Here is a 17,714-nt window from a genome sequence, read left to right as displayed (position 1 = left end):
TACCGATCGTTCAGATTCGCCGTTACAGCGAATGTTTAAGAATTACAGGCAGACGATTTATCTGCCTGTATAAACAGGCTGCAAGAGCGAATTCTGTCACTGCGCGAACGATAAATCTCTGCTGCATGCACATTACAAACACGCGTCTGCTGCACACCTATTACACACACCCAGCTCCACTCCATTACACTTCACACAAACATGCTGGATGACGTCAGAGCCGAGAGTCACATGACCGCGCATGAGCCAATCAAACACTTCCTGGAAGCGCGACACACTGCCTGCCTGCTCTGCTGCACGTGACTGGTCATGTGCCCATGACGTCACGGAAGGTCCTAGTGACTGCTGGAACCGTGGCGGAGGGAGACTGCCTGGAAAGTTGGTGGGTTGTGAGGCTGAAGCTTACAGCTGTGTGACTGCGCGGGCGGCAGAGAGGGGGCCGCCGGCTGAGAATGGATGTGAGGACTTGTTACTGCACGTGACCTGCTAATGAGGTCCTGTATCCATGGTGACAGAGCTCAGTCTACAAGGCTGGTCCTCCCAGTGATACATTGTATCAGTTAGTTCAGGCAGAACGCCATGTATACAATAGTATCCACCTCTCATTGTCAGCACTACAAGTTTTCATTCACTGACAGCAAGAAGGGATCTTGAAAGTGGAGCCAAAGGATATTAAAGGGGTTCGGAAATGAGATAACTTTTTTAAAGGAGTATTCTGGGAATTTAACCCCTTGCTGTATTGATGACCTATCCTCAGGACAGTTCATTAGTAGTTGATTGGTGGGGTGGCAGTCAGCTGATCTCGGCCCCTGTACTCACTGTAGCAGAGCGTACTCCCAAATTGGGGATGTGCAATACAAGGTATAGCGTCCATTGAAATCAATGGGAACTGTAGCTTGTATTACACTTGTGACCCGCTGCGGATGGAGTTCTGGCGCACTGCGGTGAATGCCGGAGCTGAGATCAGCTGATCGCCAGGGGGTCTCCAGCTGTAGACCCTTGCTGATCAACTATGGATGACCTCTCCTGAGGGTGCGTAATCTATACTGCAAGGGGTTAAATGTCTAGAATATCCCTTTAATGTTGGCACAGGATAAGGGATAACTTTGTGATTGGCGGGGTCTGACCTCTGGGACCCCTACTGGTCTTGAGAATGGGGGTGTGGAAGGTCCCTGCATGGGCATCAATTCATTTCCAGGGGACTGCTGGAGATCTTTGCTATCTCCGGTGGTCCTACTCAAATGAATGGTGTACATGCTTGACTGGTGCTCCATTCATATGGGGGACTCTTGGACCCTGTTATGTGGGATTGGTGGGGCGGCCCAGTGATTAGACCCCCAACAGATCAGAAAGTTATTCTCTATCCTGTGGAAAGGAGAAAAACCTTCTAACGCTGGCACATTCCCTTTAATTGCGCTGTTAGCGAGCCTTCACACGGGTGAGAAAATCGCGTTTTGCGAGAGTGATTTTTTTAATGGTTTCCTTTCGATTTGCAATGTTGTAACTCATGCGAAGTTGCGAGGGGAAAAAAAAATTGCGGCATGTTCTTTCTATTTGCCGTGTGGGTTTTTTAAAAATGTTTTTACTATTTTTTTAATATCTTCCCATGTCTCCCTATGGAGCCTCCTTTTTATTGCATCGCAAAGCGCAAACTTGCGATTTTCGTGCAATGCGTTTTTAACATTCGAAAGACCTATTGACTTTCGCGCTAAAAACTCACGGCAAACTCGCGCAATAAAAATGTGATCGACATCGATGTTTAAGTGGGAAAAAGCAGTGTGACTCAAAAATCACAGGAAAAAAGATGTGATTTTGCTGCGATTTTTCTCGAGGCAGAATCACAATCGCCAGTGTGAAGGAGCTCTTAAGAAGGTTGTCCTGGACTTTTACTATCGATCATCTATCCTCAGGATAGGTCATCAATAGTTGACTGGTGGGGGTCCGCAGCTTGGGATTCCTGCTGATTGCCAGGCCTGCTGTCAGTGTGGACAGTGCTGTCTGTATTGCAGTGGCCTGGGCTGGTACTGCAGGGACAGCTCCCACTGAATTCAATGACAGCTATGCCTGGAGTACCAACTGGGCTGCTGCAATGCTGACAGTGGTATCTGCTTCCAGCATTGGCTGGCCTGGAGAACAGCTGATCAGTGGGAATCCTGACTGGCAGATCTCCACCAATCAGCTATTGATGGCCTATCCTGAGGATAGATCATCAGTAGTAAAAGTCCTCGACAATCCCTTTAAATTTCTTATTTGTGGATTATTTGTAATGCTGCATCTTTTAAATAGGTTTTCTAGTTGTTGCAAAACTATGAAATGTATGACGACTAGAGATGAGCGAGCGTACTCGTCCGAGCTTGATGCTCGTTCGAGTATTAGGGTGTTCGACATGCTCGTTACTCGAGACGAGCACCACGCAATGTTCGAGTTACTTCCATTTTCTTCCCAGAAAAGTTTGCGCCGTATTCTAGCCAATAGAAACACAGGGAAGGCATTACAACTTCCCCCTGTGAAGTTCCAGCCCTATACCACCCCCCTGCTGTGAGTGGCTGGGGAGATCAGGTGACACCCGAGTATATAAACTGGGGCCGGCCACGGCTCGCCACAGATGCACGCTGAGAGACATTAGGGTCATTCCGTGTCTGTTCAACCAACGCTCCCGGTCGACCATCTCAGATTTCAATGAAACTTTGCACAAAGATAGACCCTGACCCTAAACTAAGATATCCAGAATATTAGGCTTCAAAGTGCTTTGGTTCACGAGCTACAGGTCTTACTCTAGGGGGTTGTCATGTGATTACAGCGCGCAACCTGAAAAAAGTGGCGATTTCAATCCATTGCCAAACCAGTTCCAATGACTCTAGAGCAATGAAACTTCACACACTAGGAGAACTTTTGGTGCTGAATCCAGCTAAGCTCCTCAGACTGCCACTCTTATCATCATTCTGCCACCATTGCATGTCAAAGTAGCTGAAAAATTCTATCGCGCAAAATAAAACTCCTATTTTAAGCAGTAATAACTCCTAATCAATGCAATCCAACTCAGCTATGAATTTATCAATGTGTACTCCATAGAAATGGTTCTCATTATTCACATTATGGACCCAAAAGGATGCATAGCTCTTAAGATACAATGAGTCAAAAATGGCAAAAAACACTTTTTTGCAAATTTTTCCCTTTTTCAAAGGCGAAAATCGGAATGTACTCCTTTTTTTTTTTTTCATTTTTGTTCTATTTGGAAGAGAATTTTTTGCTCTACAAGATTCGATGTTTTTCATTTTGTTCCCAGACCTTCTAGATGGGAAAATATCAATGCCTGTGAAGGTCCTATGCACTCGCAGAGGTCAAATAATAAAATAAGTGTAAGTTTTGCATGGATGTATAATTAGTTTAGAAATCATGAGAAGGTAAATTATTTTTGGAATGAGACAACTTTTTGTGCTCAAGAAACTTATGTGATCAAAAATTGCATGGCGAGTTCAGGTGAGCCACAAGCTTTGGCCTAAGATGGTCAGAATATCATTGAGTGTTGTATAAGGATTGTGGTATATTACAGTAATCACTGGGCTTATTTAGCACTCTATCCATATTGGATACTAAGATTATCTAAGGCTAGCATTTGTGTAATAAATAACTAGTTATGTGATCAAAAATTGCATGGCGAGTTCAGAACTAGTTATTTATTACACAAATGCTAGCCTTAGATAATCTTAGTATCCAATCTGGATAGAGTGCTAAATAAGCCCAGTGATCACTGTAATATACCACAATCATTATGCAACACTCAATGATATTCTGACCATCTTAGGCCAAAGCTTGGGGCTCACCTGAATTCGCCATGCAATTTTTGATCACATAGGTTTCTTGAGCACAAAAAGTTGTCTCATTCCAAAAATAATTTACCTTCTCATGATTTCTAAACTAATTATACATCCATGCAAAACTTACACTTATTTTATTATTTGACCTCTGCGAGTGCATAGGACCTTCACAGGCATTGATATTTTCCCATCTAGAAGGTCTGGGAACAAAATGAAAAACATCGAATCTTGTAGAGCAAAAAATTCTCTTCCAAATAGAACAAAAATGAAAAAAAATAAAAATGGAGTACATTCCGATTTTCGCCTTTGAAAAAGGGAAAAATTTGCAAAAAAGTGTTTTTTGCCATTTTTGACTCCTTGTATCTTAAGAGCTATGCATCCTTTTGGGTCCATAATGGGAATAATGAGAAACATTTCTATGGAGTACACATTGATACATTCATAGCTGAGTTGGATTGCATTGATTATGAGTTATTACTGCTTAAAATATGAGTTTTATTTTGCGCGATAGAATTTTTCAGCTACTTTGACATGCAATGGTGGCAGAATGATGATAAGAGTGGCAGTCTGAGGAGCTTAGCTGGATTCAGCACCAAAAGTTCTCCTAGTGTGTGAAGTTTCATTGCTCTAGAGTCATTAGAACTGGTTTGGCAATGGATTGAAATCGCCCCTTTTTTCAGGTTGCGCGCTGTAATCACATGACAACCCCCTAGATTAAGACCTGTAGCTCGTGAACCAAAGCACTTTGAAGCCTAATATTCTGGCTATCTTAGTTTAGGGTCAGGGTCTACCTTTGTGCAAAGTTTCATTGAAATCTGAGATGGTCGACCGGGAGCGTTGGTTGAACTGACACGGAATGACCCATTAGGGAAAGTGCCGTCCTGCTGTAGCTGCTATAGGGAGAGTGTTAGGCTGTTATAGTCGTCTTCAAGAACCCCAACGGTCCTTCTTAGGGCCACATCTGACCATGTGCAGTACTGTTGAGGCTGCTTTTAGCAGTTTTGCACAATTTTTTTTTTTTTTGTATATCGGGCGTGCAGACCATAGCGTCCTCAGTCTGCAGTCATTTTACTGAGTATAGGGGCAGTACTGGTGAGGCAGGGACAGTGGTACAGGGAAAGAGATATACAGGCTATATAGGCAGTGGGCTTTTTCAAAAAAATTGGAAAAAAAAATCTTTGGGCTGCCTGTGACCGTGTTTAGTTCACTGCCTGTCTGCACGGGGTAGTAGTCGCTCACTATTACCCAGCTAGGTGTTACTGCAGCCTTGCGCATAATTTTTTTTGGCTGCACTGTGCTTTCAATAACCACAGTCATCCTCCAACAGGGAAATCCATATACAGGCTATATAGGCAGTGGGCTTTTTCCCCAAAATTGGAAAAAAATACTATATTTGGGCTGCCTGTGACCGTCTTCAGTTTACTGCGTGTGTGCTGGGGGTAGTAGTCGCTCATTATTACCCAGCTAAGCCTGTGACCGTCTACAGTTTACTGCGTGTCTGCTGGGAGTAGTAGTCGCTCATTAATACCCTAGAATGCTACTACTACTGAAATGGAACTAATACTGTGTTCCCCCTATACTGCTGCTAGTGATATGTTACTGGGGCCTGTCCAGACTGCTACTACTACTCAAATGGAACTAAGACTGTGCTCCCCCTATACTGCTGCTTCAGAATTGTTACCGGGGCCTGTTTTGACTGCTACTATTACTGAAATGGGTGGTTGGGGAGCATGTTACCCAGGAGAAGTGGCAGTGGAGTGTCATGCAGGCAGTGATTGTGCTTTGTTGGAGGTAGTGTGGTGCTTAGCTAAGGTATGCCATGCTAATGAGGGCTTTTCAGAAGTAAAGGTTTTTGGGAGGTGAGGGGGCCACTCTTGCCGCTATTGTGGCTTAATAGTGGGACCTGTGAACTTGAGATGCAGCCCAACATGTAGCCCCTCGCCTGCCCTATCCGTTGCTGTGTCGTTCCCATCACTTTCTTGAATTGCCCAGATTTTCACAAATGGAAACCTTAGCGAGCATCGGCGATATACAAAAATGCTCGGGTCGCCCATTGACTTCAATGGGGTTCGTTGCTCGAAACGAACCCTCGAGCATTGCGGGAAGTTCGACTCGAGTAACGAGCACCCGAGCATTTTGGTGCTCGCTCATCTCTAATGACGACCTTTTAAGCACCCGTCTAAAGTTCATGTATGTTCATGTTGCATAAAGGCTAATGTTCACAGCGTATTACATGCAAAAAAAATTACGGTACGTAAAATAAATGACTGATCTTGTGCGCAGTTGGGCACAGCAAGAGCTCAGTGAAATCAATGGACTTGTGTAAATGCACAAAATCAATGGGATTTAGTGGCATTATTTTAGAGCGCACACAAATACACGGGGTAGAAGGCCACATACACAGGTTGAAAGCGCATTTCAGTTGCGCAAACAAGCTGCATATTGGCGTGGCCGAAATGCGCTTATGCTCGTGTGAGCCCATCCTTACTTTGTAAAAACATTATATTGCTTATCTTCTACTGATGCTGACTGTAACAGCCTATTATATAACATCTTAACGAACGTATTCGGACATCTGAGCAAGAATCAGAAGTAGCATTTATTTCCATATGGTAATACTTAGTGGGGCTCCTTTGGGCCTAACAACATTGGATACTCTCCATGGTATTCTTTCTACTAACATCTGATACACTTCAGCTGGTATTTCCCTCCATTCACCCTGTAAACATCTAGCAAATATGCCCAAAAAAGATGGATTGGCCTGTCTATAAGGCTGGGTTCACACAGGGCGGATTTGCCACGGAAATTCCGCGCGGAATTTCGCCACGGCAAATCCGCCCGCGGCCGCTAATCTCGGGATTAGCCAGCCATGTGGACAAGATTTCTCAGAAATCTCGTCCACACGGGACGGCCAATCCGCTGCGGTAAGTCAGGCTGGAACCGCAGCATGTCTATTTATCTTTTCTTTTCGCCACGGCCGCGCTCTCCTCTATGGGAGCGTCGGCCGCAGCGGAAAAACGAGCGGCCGGGCCGCTTCAAAGCTGCCGTGGGTTTTTTCGCAGCAGTTCTCCCGGCAGAAATCTCGCGGTTTTTGCTGCGGCCAAACCGCGGGATTTCCGCCGGGAATACGCCCAGTGTGAACCCAGCCTAATAGTGCATGGAGCATCGTCATTGGACAGTTGAGCAAGAGAAGAACATTCTATGGACATTCTATGGACATACCTGGGTGTGGAGGACACCTGGGGGACACCTTTAGTCTGTGTGTTGTGCCAACAGTACAGTGGAGGTTCCATTATGATCTAGGTATGTGTTACATCATATGGCCTTGGTCTGTTGGTTGTAGTGGCAAGAACCATGAACATGGAGCTGTACCCTGACATTCTAGACTATAATGTGCCACGGACAATGAGGCTATACTCTGGGAATGGTCAGCCATACTTCCAACAAGACAATGGAACCTTCTTACTAATCCAACACTGTTTTACGTTGGTTTGAGGATATGGATGTTTAACTATTCGACCTGAACTATACAGAACATCTTTGGGACGAATTGAAACATCGGGCCAGGAAATACAAACAGCATCCATCTTTGAGAGAACTCAGCAGACGTTTGCAGGATGAATGGAGGGAAATACCAGCTGAAGTGTATCAGATGTTACTAGAAAGTATACCACAATGTACTGAATAAATTTAGTATTTGTACTGACCCGCAAAATAAAGTTACCAATTCAGTATTGCTGCACCATGAACAAAACCCCCCAAAACTATGGCACATTTTTCTTTCTTACACCCCACTTAACTTTTTTTCCTTACATTACTATATAGGGTATATTGAATAGAACTATTAAAAAATACAACTCCCCCCCCCCCCCCCCCAAGCCCTCATACAGCTGCGTTGACAGAAAAGTTATAGCTCCTGAAAAGTGGGAATGAAGAAGTGGAAAAGGATTTGAAATTTGAAAAAAATTCAGGTCTTTAAAGGGTTAAAGGTTTTTCTCATGTCTTTGCAGACTGCTAGCTGTATGCTGTCGGGGGAGAGCCTATCACAACCATGAGGCTGGTAATTCTAGATGACTATGCCCTGGCAAGCGAGTGGGCAGCAAAATATATATGCAACCGTATCATCCAGTTCAATCCTGGCCCGGACAATTACTTTACCCTTGGTCTTCCCACAGGTAACGTACCGTTTATGCCCATCTGGAAGTGATTGGCGCAGTTGGTCCGAACATTTTAGTTGTGGACTGAGCAGTTTTTTGCTGTTTTACCAAATAAACACTGGTGTAAGTAATTTTTTAACCACATAGGTAATAAGACCGCTTTCACATGGGCTACAAAATTGCGCGATTTTGTAGCGATGCGATAGCGCTACAAAACGTGTGTATGTGAAGCTCATGGTTTCCAATGGGTTCCTTCACATTAGCGATGTTTTCACTGATGCAATGTTTCTAGAAGAAAAAATCGTGGCATGCGCTATGCTGCCGTGATTTGCAATGTTTTGTAGCCTATGTTTCCCTTGTTTATCGCATCTCATGAACTAGCGATTTTCGGGCAATGCGATACATTTCCCTATTCCTAAAATAAGCCCTATCTGCACTCCCTGAAAAAAGAAAGGCATACTTACGTAGCAGGCTCTGTCTGGGTCCTCCCACTGCTCTCTGGAGCTCCTCATTTGCCCACAGAAGATCACTTCCTTGTTGCCGGATTCAAAAATCCCGCCCACAGGAAGCAATGGTTCTGATTGGCTGAGTAGCACTGGATGAATCAATCAATACAACTCTCGATGAACCAATGCAAGGGGTGTCATTGGTTCATCTAGATCTGCATTGATTGGCTGAGCAGAGTTTGAAGAGCCAATCACGTTGTGGAGGTGGGATTTATGAATTGGCTGAGCCACAGCATTGGTTAGCCAATTCATAAATCCCGCCTCCACAATGTGATTGGTACTTCAAACCAAAGTTTTTGATAATATGCTGCCAGGTAGAAGTGAACATCTGCCCAAGCAACAAGGTTCCATTGGGGTTAAAGCCACTTAGCTGCTGTTGCTTGCTGGCTCTCCAAAACACTCAGAGTGGGGCAAGAGGTGAGGCAAACACAAAAATGTGGTGGGAAAGCTCTCAGCCAAGCAGGGGTCAAAAGGGGAGTTAAGTGCTAATAGTTGAAATCCCATACATTTTGTACAGTGTTTTCATATTTTTGTCCACCCCCTATAATATTCCAGCCACTGCAAGGAAAAAACTAGCTGTTTGTGGGGTTATGAGAAGGTGGTCGCTTCCCTCTAGGAAGCCGTTGTGTGAGAACCCCTTTTATGTATTAAGGATACAGTATGTTGTTAAAGGGATCATTCACGATGAAATGATTTTAAATCTGAGCTCTCCATGCCTAAAAAAGAATAAAAATAATAAATAAAGGTCCTACACTCACAGAGGGAAGACCGGAGCTGCAGCGTGGGATGCAGCATATACGGTTTACCAATTCTCCTTTACATGTTAGAACCTAGTTTATAAACTGCTGGAGATTTTTTTTGCATTTCCTATAAGTGAGTTCTTTGCATTATATTGTACTACTTTACTCTTCCTCTCAGAATACGTTCAATAAAGTTATTTTCTGAAATTAAAAAAAAAAAATGTAATTGCCACGGCCAGATGTAATGAGTGCATTTCATCGCTCTTCATTTCTTTGTCGGTACAGGTAGCACACCATTAGGATGTTACAAGAAACTTATTGAGTATCATAAACTTGGTGACCTTTCATTTAAATACGTGAAGACCTTTAATATGGATGAATATGTAGGTGAGTTTTAATTTACAATTAAGCGTACCTAACATTTCAGATGACTTTTCAGAACAAGCTGCTGTGTGTGTACATGAGGAGTAGCACTATTTCTTGCCATTGTATGACTCGAGTCCTGCATTTTCCTCTCTGCAAGATGTACATCTGATTCTCAGGATTGGTTGGAGGAGCCTGGCTGTTGTACTGTGTTCTATAGACTCTGCACAGGGAACTGCAGACCCTGTTCTCTAAATGTCTGTAATACACACAGACCTAAAATATTGTAGAACGGTGTACAGCAAGAGTGAGCAGTGGAGATGTCATTTTTGTAGCTAAAACACAGTAAACAGTGACTTACTGTTAGATTGCAGGCAGCATCTGTGTGAATCTCTCCTCTCCCTTCTTCCCTCTATACATTTCAACATCTGTTGTAATGTCTCCACATGTCTTGTCAATCAATTGAGAGCAGACAGTGGACAGGAAGCTAGAAGGAAGGGAGACCCCTAGTTGCCAGTACAAAAAATATCATTTTAGTTAAAGTAAAAAGCGGTTTTGCTAGTTATCGTCTTGGCTATTTTCTAGGCACAAGTTGTTTGACAAGTTAGTGGGCATGTAATTCACAACTAGTGCAACTGCATGAAGAGTTCCATGTGATAATATGGCTAATGTAGGGAAAGAAAGTGATAAATTATTATATATACTGTGATATTTCTAATAAGGGCTCATGCCCCTGACCGTGTTTTCACCGCATATCACGCGTGCATTGCACGGACACGTAGTGAATAAACTCAATGGACTTTCATTGATCCATGCACACCGGCATGTAGACACTGCATATGGATACGCACAAGAAATAGATGGCAGCATGCTCTATTTCACAGTGCACCATGCAGCGTGAGCCATATACATTGGTATAGGCAACGTATGAAATGCTGTCCATATGCAATACATTGCGTATGGTCGTTTTTATACACATCCCCACTCTGAAACAAAGCGGGGAGTTAAAAAAACAAAACAAAAACTCACAATGCGCTTGTCCCTTTTACACATACGTTCGTGGGCATGAGCCCTTATCGATTATAGGAGAGTTTGAAACTGCTCAAGGTTGGGATGGTAATTAGATTACTAAATCAGGCTGGAGTAATTAAGAGTATTCTGTCATAGACTTCTATGGAATATCCACAGACTATTTTTCAAGTTACAGAAATGGCATAGTGTACAGTGCTATGTTATTTGTGCAACTCCCATTAAATCCTATGGAGTTATGAAACTGCGTACGTTAGCTGTTCTCTGCTGTTTCTGTCTTTCCGGAAACCTTGTACAAAGCGTTCCCATTGAGGCCATGTTTGGGTAAGATGGGAACATCCCTTTAACCCGTTGCAATCCAATTTTGGATTCAGGGTTTTCTAGGGGGCTTCCTCTTTCTGCCATTATACAATGGCGCCATCTTCTGGCTAGAGCCAGTACTGCGGTATGGGACGTGCTGGAGAGGCCCCCAAGAACAGAGCGGCCAGTAATATACAGTAAGAATACCCTGCCGGACGTCTTCCGACATCGGAGCTGTACAGCCTTCAATCAGAATGTTTTCAGACGTCAGACAGTGGATTGGAAAGGGTTAAACATACTACAGTAGGGATTGCAAACAGACTTTAGCCTGCTCATTGATGCTTGTCACAGGATCCAACAAAGTGGGCAACAAATCTTGGTCAAAATTTAGAACTCAATGATTAAACCCAACTCCTCCCACCCTCTACTTTGTGGCGAAAATTGAAAATAAAGGTTACCTGTGAAGCCCGTAGTCTGTAATTGTAGCTTTTCACCCTGACTACTTTTATGGTACAGTTTACTAATCTAGCGGCTAATTCTGACAACCTTACCATGTAGCCACCTACAGTGATCATGGAGACTGGTGACTGCCTTTTTAAGTAACCCCCTTGATGCTGCATTTCCTTGTTTGTCAGGTCTACCCAGAGACCACCCTGAGAGCTATCACTCGTACATGTGGAATAATTTCTTCAAGCACATAGATATAGATCCCAATAACGCGCACATCCTGGACGGGAATGCTGCCGACCTGCAGGCTGAATGTGAGGAGTTTGAGCGAAAGATCAAAGAAGCTGGCGGCATCGAGCTGTTCGTTGGAGGTATGGTATATGCAGAGCTGTAGTGAAATAATCGTGTTATTGGAGGAACCCTCCTGTAGCGTTCTAGATGGCAACCAGGATGGTCATCAGTGCGCCCAAGGTTTTGCAAATGGCGACAATTTTTCTATCTCGCTGACTATGCCAGCTGCCGTGTGGCTGTAATCAGAGAAGTATTTCCTCTGCGTCTAAGCAGACGTGCCACATACAGGGACTGTCTGCTAGATGACCGGCCCCCTGACGAGGGTGAGGCCCGGCTGCCATCCATGTGACCTGAGAGGAGGGGTGCCTGACTTCTACATTCCAGTGAGTTGACCATGATTGCAAGCATCAGTTGCTCAGCAGATGTTGTAAGCGAAGGTGGAAACCTCTTGGAAGCTTCTATCACTGCCTCCAATGAGAACTGAAGAGGGGAGAAGAATTGGGAGTCTGTAGCCTAATGATACATGCCAAGTGGTGTGTTGGGTGGCAGCCATCTTCCCATGGGACTGCTAAAGTGCATACAACAATCCGGGACACAGATGGAGCTAAGTTGGCACTCTGTCTTGTATTGTTGTATGCCATTTGTTATCAGCACTGCTTCATACTCAGCAGCCCCTTCCATATCACTTGGGACGATGGCCACCACTGCACCAAATTACCATGTAATTCACGATGGTTGGTTGTGGAAATAAAAGCGATATGAGCAAGTAGTGTAATGATCTGCAGTATCTGAGGCATGTAATATAATAATTCACAGCTGGTGGAGGTGTCTGTGCCAACAGACCACAGTCAGCCTATTAATGGGACGTCACAGGCTGCTGCAGCCAGTCGCAGACTTCAATGCTCAAACGCTGATGTCTGTGATTGGCTGCAGGAGCCTGTAAAATCCCAGCCTGTTAATACGACATCGAAGGGGAGGCTGGACAGGCAGGGACTCAGGAGAGGCGAGTAGGACCTTTTATTATGTTTGGGCATGGGGATCACTGATTAAGAAAAATAACTTAGACAACCCCTTTAACCCATTTACGACCAGCCACTGTATATATACGGCGGCTGGTCCTGGGCTTAGAGGACCACCGATCGTAAAAATACGGCAGTGCTCTAAGTCTCCTGCCTCAGTCAGAGACAGGAACGGGTTATCAGCTGTTAGTGACAGCTGATAACCCGGAGCAGAAGGCAGGAGGGGTTTTTAACCCTTCCTGCCTTCTGCTTCCCCGATATACAGTGCTCAATGAGCACTGTATGGGGAAAGTGAAAGTAAGATGTTCTTTCACTACTGGAGCCTGGGGGGGTCATGTGACCTCCCGGGATTCCCTGCTACTGCAGAGCTGGAGGGTCAGATTTAGACCCTGGCAGCTCTGCAGGTGACTAATGTCACTCCAGGGGTTGCTTTACCCTATAATTAGGGCTCCTATGGATGCCCCAGCTACAGTGGGAAAATGTCAAATAAAGTTAAAAAAAAAAAAAAGTGAGTGTCCCCCAGAGGTCTTATATGACGTCATGGGGGACACAGATAGAAAATAACACAATTACATAAATAAGTAAAACAAAATAACAGAATAAAACAACAATATATACATAAGAAAGAGAATAACACAAAGCAGACTCCAACAAAAAACGTTGCCGTATGCGCCCTATAAACCAAAACCATACATACTATATATCAAAACGTCCGAAATAAGTAGAGGAACCCATTCCCATACTTTATTTTAGTGTAAATATAAAAATAATTTTTAAAAAAACTATGAATGTTATAAAAATCATTTTTTTTAGCATTTTACCCCCAATAAAACTAAAAAACGGAAAAAAAAGTCAGTGAAAAAGATATTAAAAAAATAGTCCTATATGTCACGGAAAAAAAAACGCAGCAAAAATAATTTTGGTAGCTAAAGGAAAAAAAATAGAGCAGTAAAACCGCCACATGGGTAAAATTCCTAAAAAGTGTCTGGTCCTTAAGGTACAAAACAACCTGGTCCTTAAGGGGTTAAAGTTTTATTGACCTGCTTTCCTCTTTGTAGGTATTGGTCCGGATGGTCATATTGCCTTCAACGAGCCAGGTTCCAGTTTGGTATCCAGAACAAGATTAAAGACCTTGGCAATGGATACTATCTTGGCAAATGCCAAATATTTTGCTGGTGATCTTTCTAAAGTCCCAACTATGGCGTTAACAGTTGGAGTTGGGACCGTAATGGATGCCAAAGAGGTAACTACACCTTTACGCCTCCATCTTACTTATACAGTTTCTTCTCCCAGAAAGAGCATCAGTCTTAAGCATCCTCTAGTATTGCTGTCTGTCCCCAATGATATGAATAGGATGCATTTGCAATACCAGATGAACCCATGCACAATAGTGGAGCTGGTTGGGGTGTGTGAGGGGGAAGCGGACCGTTTTTTCTAATCCTCCACAACCTCTTTAAGTTGCTTTTCCCTTTTTCCTGACAGGTGATGATCCTCATTACTGGAGCCCATAAAGCGTTTGCTTTATATAAAGCTATAGAGGACGGTGTGAATCACATGTGGACAGTGTCCGCTTTCCAGCAACATCCTCGTACTATATTCGTATGCGATGAAGATGCTACATTAGAACTTAGAGTCAAAACTGTGAAGTATTTTAAAGGTGAGGATAGGATACTCATGAAACCTGTTTGGCTGATGCCATATGTCCCATTCTGGGACCGGGTGGAAATGAGGGTCTTCACAAGTACAGCATGTTTCTGTAATGACAGATGGTGGTTATACACCGCTCTGGGCTCATATATTCCTTTACAGGGTAAATGGGTACAGATGACCAGGTCCATACACAGGGTGTCCACAGAAATACCTAGCCAGGGGTAAAAGAGACCTGTCCAGCACCGCACGAGGGTGTGTGTGCAGCTGCTTGTACGAGCGCAAAAATAACCAAAGGGAATCAACTTGAAGCAAAAAATGAACTTTTTTTTGTAGAAAATGTCTAAAACAACCACCAGCAGCTTCTTTACAGAGATGTACACGGTTGAGCATAGCGGAAGGGACGGTATGTAACATTTCTGGGGTCATCGCTTCACAGGCCGCTGGTATTAGTCTCTCCAGCTCACCAACATCATGAGATACTGTTGGGTATCTGTTGTAAGGAGCTGCCTTAGAGGGGGTAGACCAAGATTACAAGTTATCCTCTAGCCACAGGATAGGGGCTAACTTGCTGATCAGTGCGGGTCTAACCGCTGAGACCCCTGCTGATCTCAAGAACAAGGGACCCACATCCCGCTCTGCCAACCTGGGAGTTAGTTCTTTCCCTTGAGTGACGTCAGAATGAATGGAATGCCAGCCCAGTACGTGTTGTTGGCGCTCCATGCATTTCAATGGGGCTGACGGAAATATCTGTATGCTTGCTGTTTGAAAATGAATGGTGCTTGCGCTACCAGCGCTCTATTCCATCTCCTCACAATGGAGTGTGTAGTAAGGGGGTGGATGTGTGAGACACGGGAAACCTGTTCTTAGTGGTAAGACCCCACCGCTCAGCAAGCAATCCCCATGGGAATAACTTGTAATCTCAGTACAACCCCTTTAAGATGACCCCACAGAAATAAATCCCGAGGGGTCAGATTTTGGGAACATGGTGGCCAAGGAACAGGGCTGTGCTGTCCAATCCAATCCAATGAGTTCTAAACCAAGCTGCGAGCCACTGGCACACACCTCTCTGGGAATTGGGCTGGTACCAAACCTATTGACATTGCACCAAGGACAAGTCATCGATCCATTCGTCCACTGCCGTGTTTAGGCTGCTCAGATATCTATCTATCGCCATTCAGGGTGCCGTCAATGAAACAGGACCAAGGATCTCCTCGCCTCGACTTTATCGCCAAATTAGTAGGGCAAAACGCCTTTGGTGGTGGTCTTGTCACATGCGTTGTGTAGCACGTTCTGCCTAGTGGGGCACATTGTGGCAGTTACTCACTCCATCCAGGTAAACAAAGCCTCATGAGTACATAAGATGTGCTGCAGGAGCAGCGGTTCATCATGCTGTTCGTTCAGCATCACATTGCACCTGTCCAATCACAGTACAGCATCCCTTGCATGTTGGAGGTAGCCACACAATGGATGCCTGCCTTGACTTCACACACCAAAACTACCCCTAGGCCAGTATTCCATTGGACGTCCTGTATCGTAGGTTGTCATTTATAGGTCAAATATTACTTGTCTCATTAACCCCTTAATGGCAGGGCCTCCTTTGGCTCAAAGGATGCAATGATTTTGTTTTAGGGATTTTCATCTCCACTTTTGAAAAGCCCCAATGTTTTTTATTCTTCTACTGCCATGGCAGTATGAGCGCTTGTTATTTTGCGTGGCGAACTGTAGATTTATTGCTACCATTTTTGGGTGCATATAGTGCATTGTAAAACTTAAAAATTTTTTTTTCGAGGGAGAGAAAACACATCAATTCTGACTTTTTTTTTTTTACAGCGTTAATCATGCAGCATAAGTGACATGATACATTCTCTTCCCGCTGGTTGGTACATTTATGGCGATACCAAAATAATTGTTTTAGTTTTTTTTCCCTTTTCCAATGAAACCTCCCTTTTTTGGAAATTATTTTTTCTACATCGTTACATTCAAAGTCCCATATCTTTTTATTTTTTTTATTTTTCCATTGATGAAGCTCCATGAGGGCTTTTTTTGCGCGACGGGCTGTAGTATTTACTGGTACCATTTTGGGGTATGTACGGGTTTTTGATCGCTTCAGTGGTTTTTTGCAGGCATAACGAATAAAAATCGCATTTTGGGTTTTTTTTCTTTTACAGTTTTTGCTACGCTAAATAGTATATTTAATTAATTGTACAGGTCGTTATAGATACGATGATGCCAAATATGTGGTATTGTTAATTTTGTTTATACAAATAGAGGAATGTGCACAAAAAAAGAGTGTTTTTTTACACTTAATTTTTTGTTACATTTTTTTTATGTCCTTGTAGGGGATTTGAACCATAACAGCTATGATAAGGCATTGCCTTATCACTTACAATAGCAAGCTGGGACACTAGTATTACATTACGGAGGTCCGATGAGCACGCTCCCTCTGTGAACCCTTTACATGCGGCGATCATACATAGTTTGTGGCATGTAGGAGGATTAACAGCAGAGATCGATGATCTTACTACTCACCGCTGTTGCATTGGGAGACTGTGTCATAGCCGGCTTCAGCTGCGGGATTAGCTTCTGGACTTGCACCATCCACATGACGTAAGTCTACATCTTGGTGTGTCAAGTACCCCGCTGCCAGAACATAAACTTACGCCATTTAGCATTAAGGGGTTGACAGACCTATTTTTTTTAACTTGTAAGTCTATAATTGTAACAGATTTTCATGTCTCTCAAGAGTTAAGCCATCGTCAGTCATGCGGAAAGAACGTGCGTGACAGAAGTCTCAGTAAAACTAGAACTGCTATTTCTGTTCTCTTCCCAGGGTTGATGCATGTACATAACAAACTGGTGGAACCGCTGCACAGCATGAAGAAGAACTGACGCGGTCTGAAAGTGGCGGATGACGTTGTGGCTATGCAATGTTACTGTGCCCTGGTCTGCCAACTGCACAAGTACTGTATTCTTCTGGTCCAATCTCCGCTTTAGCTATGTAACATTCCATACTACATCTATAGGTTCAGTTCTATAGACCACCTGACCGTTCTCTGAAGCAGACACAGCCCCTGGTGGTGTGTTGAGGGTCAGCAAGTGTTGCCTTCTTATGTATATATATATATTGCTGCTTGCAGATGCTCTACTTTGCAGTTGCTGCCGGAAGAGATTTGCTTTCTGGACATGTGTGTACAGCAGCGGCTCAGCAGTTCACCGCCGGCTGCCATTGTAAACTTTTTATCTTGTTTTAAGAATCATTTCACACTCTGAAGTTCTTGCTCCGCTGTTTACAGGGTGCCGTTTTCTAAGATCGTCTTCAACAATAAATTGTGAAATCGTAAATAAAACCATGAGTTGCAGTTTTTATTTAGATCTTAGTGACTTTAGATTGGTA

General features: G+C 43.7%; 2 protein-coding genes across 4 annotated transcripts in view; one reads left to right on the top strand and one right to left on the bottom strand.

Annotated features, from left to right (window-relative positions):
* Positions 1 to 17,155, bottom strand: part of YIPF7 (Yip1 domain family member 7) — a 102,427-nt gene extending 85,272 nt beyond the window's left edge. Inside the window, exon 1 of the mRNA XM_066573132.1 lies at positions 16,850 to 17,155. The gene's annotated coding sequence lies outside the window, so the exon portion shown is untranslated. The remainder of the gene's footprint in view (positions 1 to 16,849) is intronic.
* On the top strand, positions 299 to 17,667 carry GNPDA2 (glucosamine-6-phosphate deaminase 2). 3 transcript variants are annotated; one of them, XM_066573128.1, is made up of 7 exons: positions 299 to 382; positions 7,829 to 7,993; positions 9,507 to 9,608; positions 11,549 to 11,731; positions 13,729 to 13,913; positions 14,153 to 14,327; positions 17,151 to 17,667. In XM_066573128.1, the coding sequence occupies exons 2-7, from the start codon at positions 7,870 to 7,872 to the stop codon at positions 17,207 to 17,209; spliced, it is 828 nt and encodes a 275-aa protein (XP_066429225.1). In that variant the 5' UTR covers positions 299 to 382; positions 7,829 to 7,869; the 3' UTR covers positions 17,210 to 17,667. The 3 variants fall into 3 exon arrangements, with proteins under 3 accessions (XP_066429225.1, XP_066429226.1, XP_066429227.1); XM_066573129.1 differs by lacking the exon at positions 299 to 382 and adding an exon at positions 405 to 494; XM_066573130.1 differs by lacking the exons at positions 299 to 382; positions 7,829 to 7,993 and adding an exon at positions 8,077 to 8,098.
* Positions 17,668 to 17,714: the final 47 nt, after the last annotated feature.

The sequence above is a fragment of the Eleutherodactylus coqui genome, chromosome 7 (genome assembly GCF_035609145.1).
Source record: "Eleutherodactylus coqui strain aEleCoq1 chromosome 7, aEleCoq1.hap1, whole genome shotgun sequence".
Classification (NCBI taxonomy): Eukaryota; Metazoa; Chordata; class Amphibia; order Anura; family Eleutherodactylidae; genus Eleutherodactylus; species Eleutherodactylus coqui.
This window is presented reverse-complemented; position numbering and strand designations above follow the sequence as displayed.

Bases quoted from the DNA above. Each gene is read 5' to 3' on its own strand.
- GNPDA2 (XM_066573128.1), top strand. From the start codon at position 7,870: ATGAGGCTGGTAATTCTAGATGACTATGCCCTGGCAAGCGAGTGGGCA. The intron at 13,914-14,152 runs GTAACTACACCT...TTTTCCTGACAG, and splicing joins CCGTAATGGATGCCAAAGAG to GTGATGATCCTCATTACTGG. The intron at 14,328-17,150 runs GTGAGGATAGGA...TTCTCTTCCCAG, and splicing joins AACTGTGAAGTATTTTAAAG to GGTTGATGCATGTACATAAC.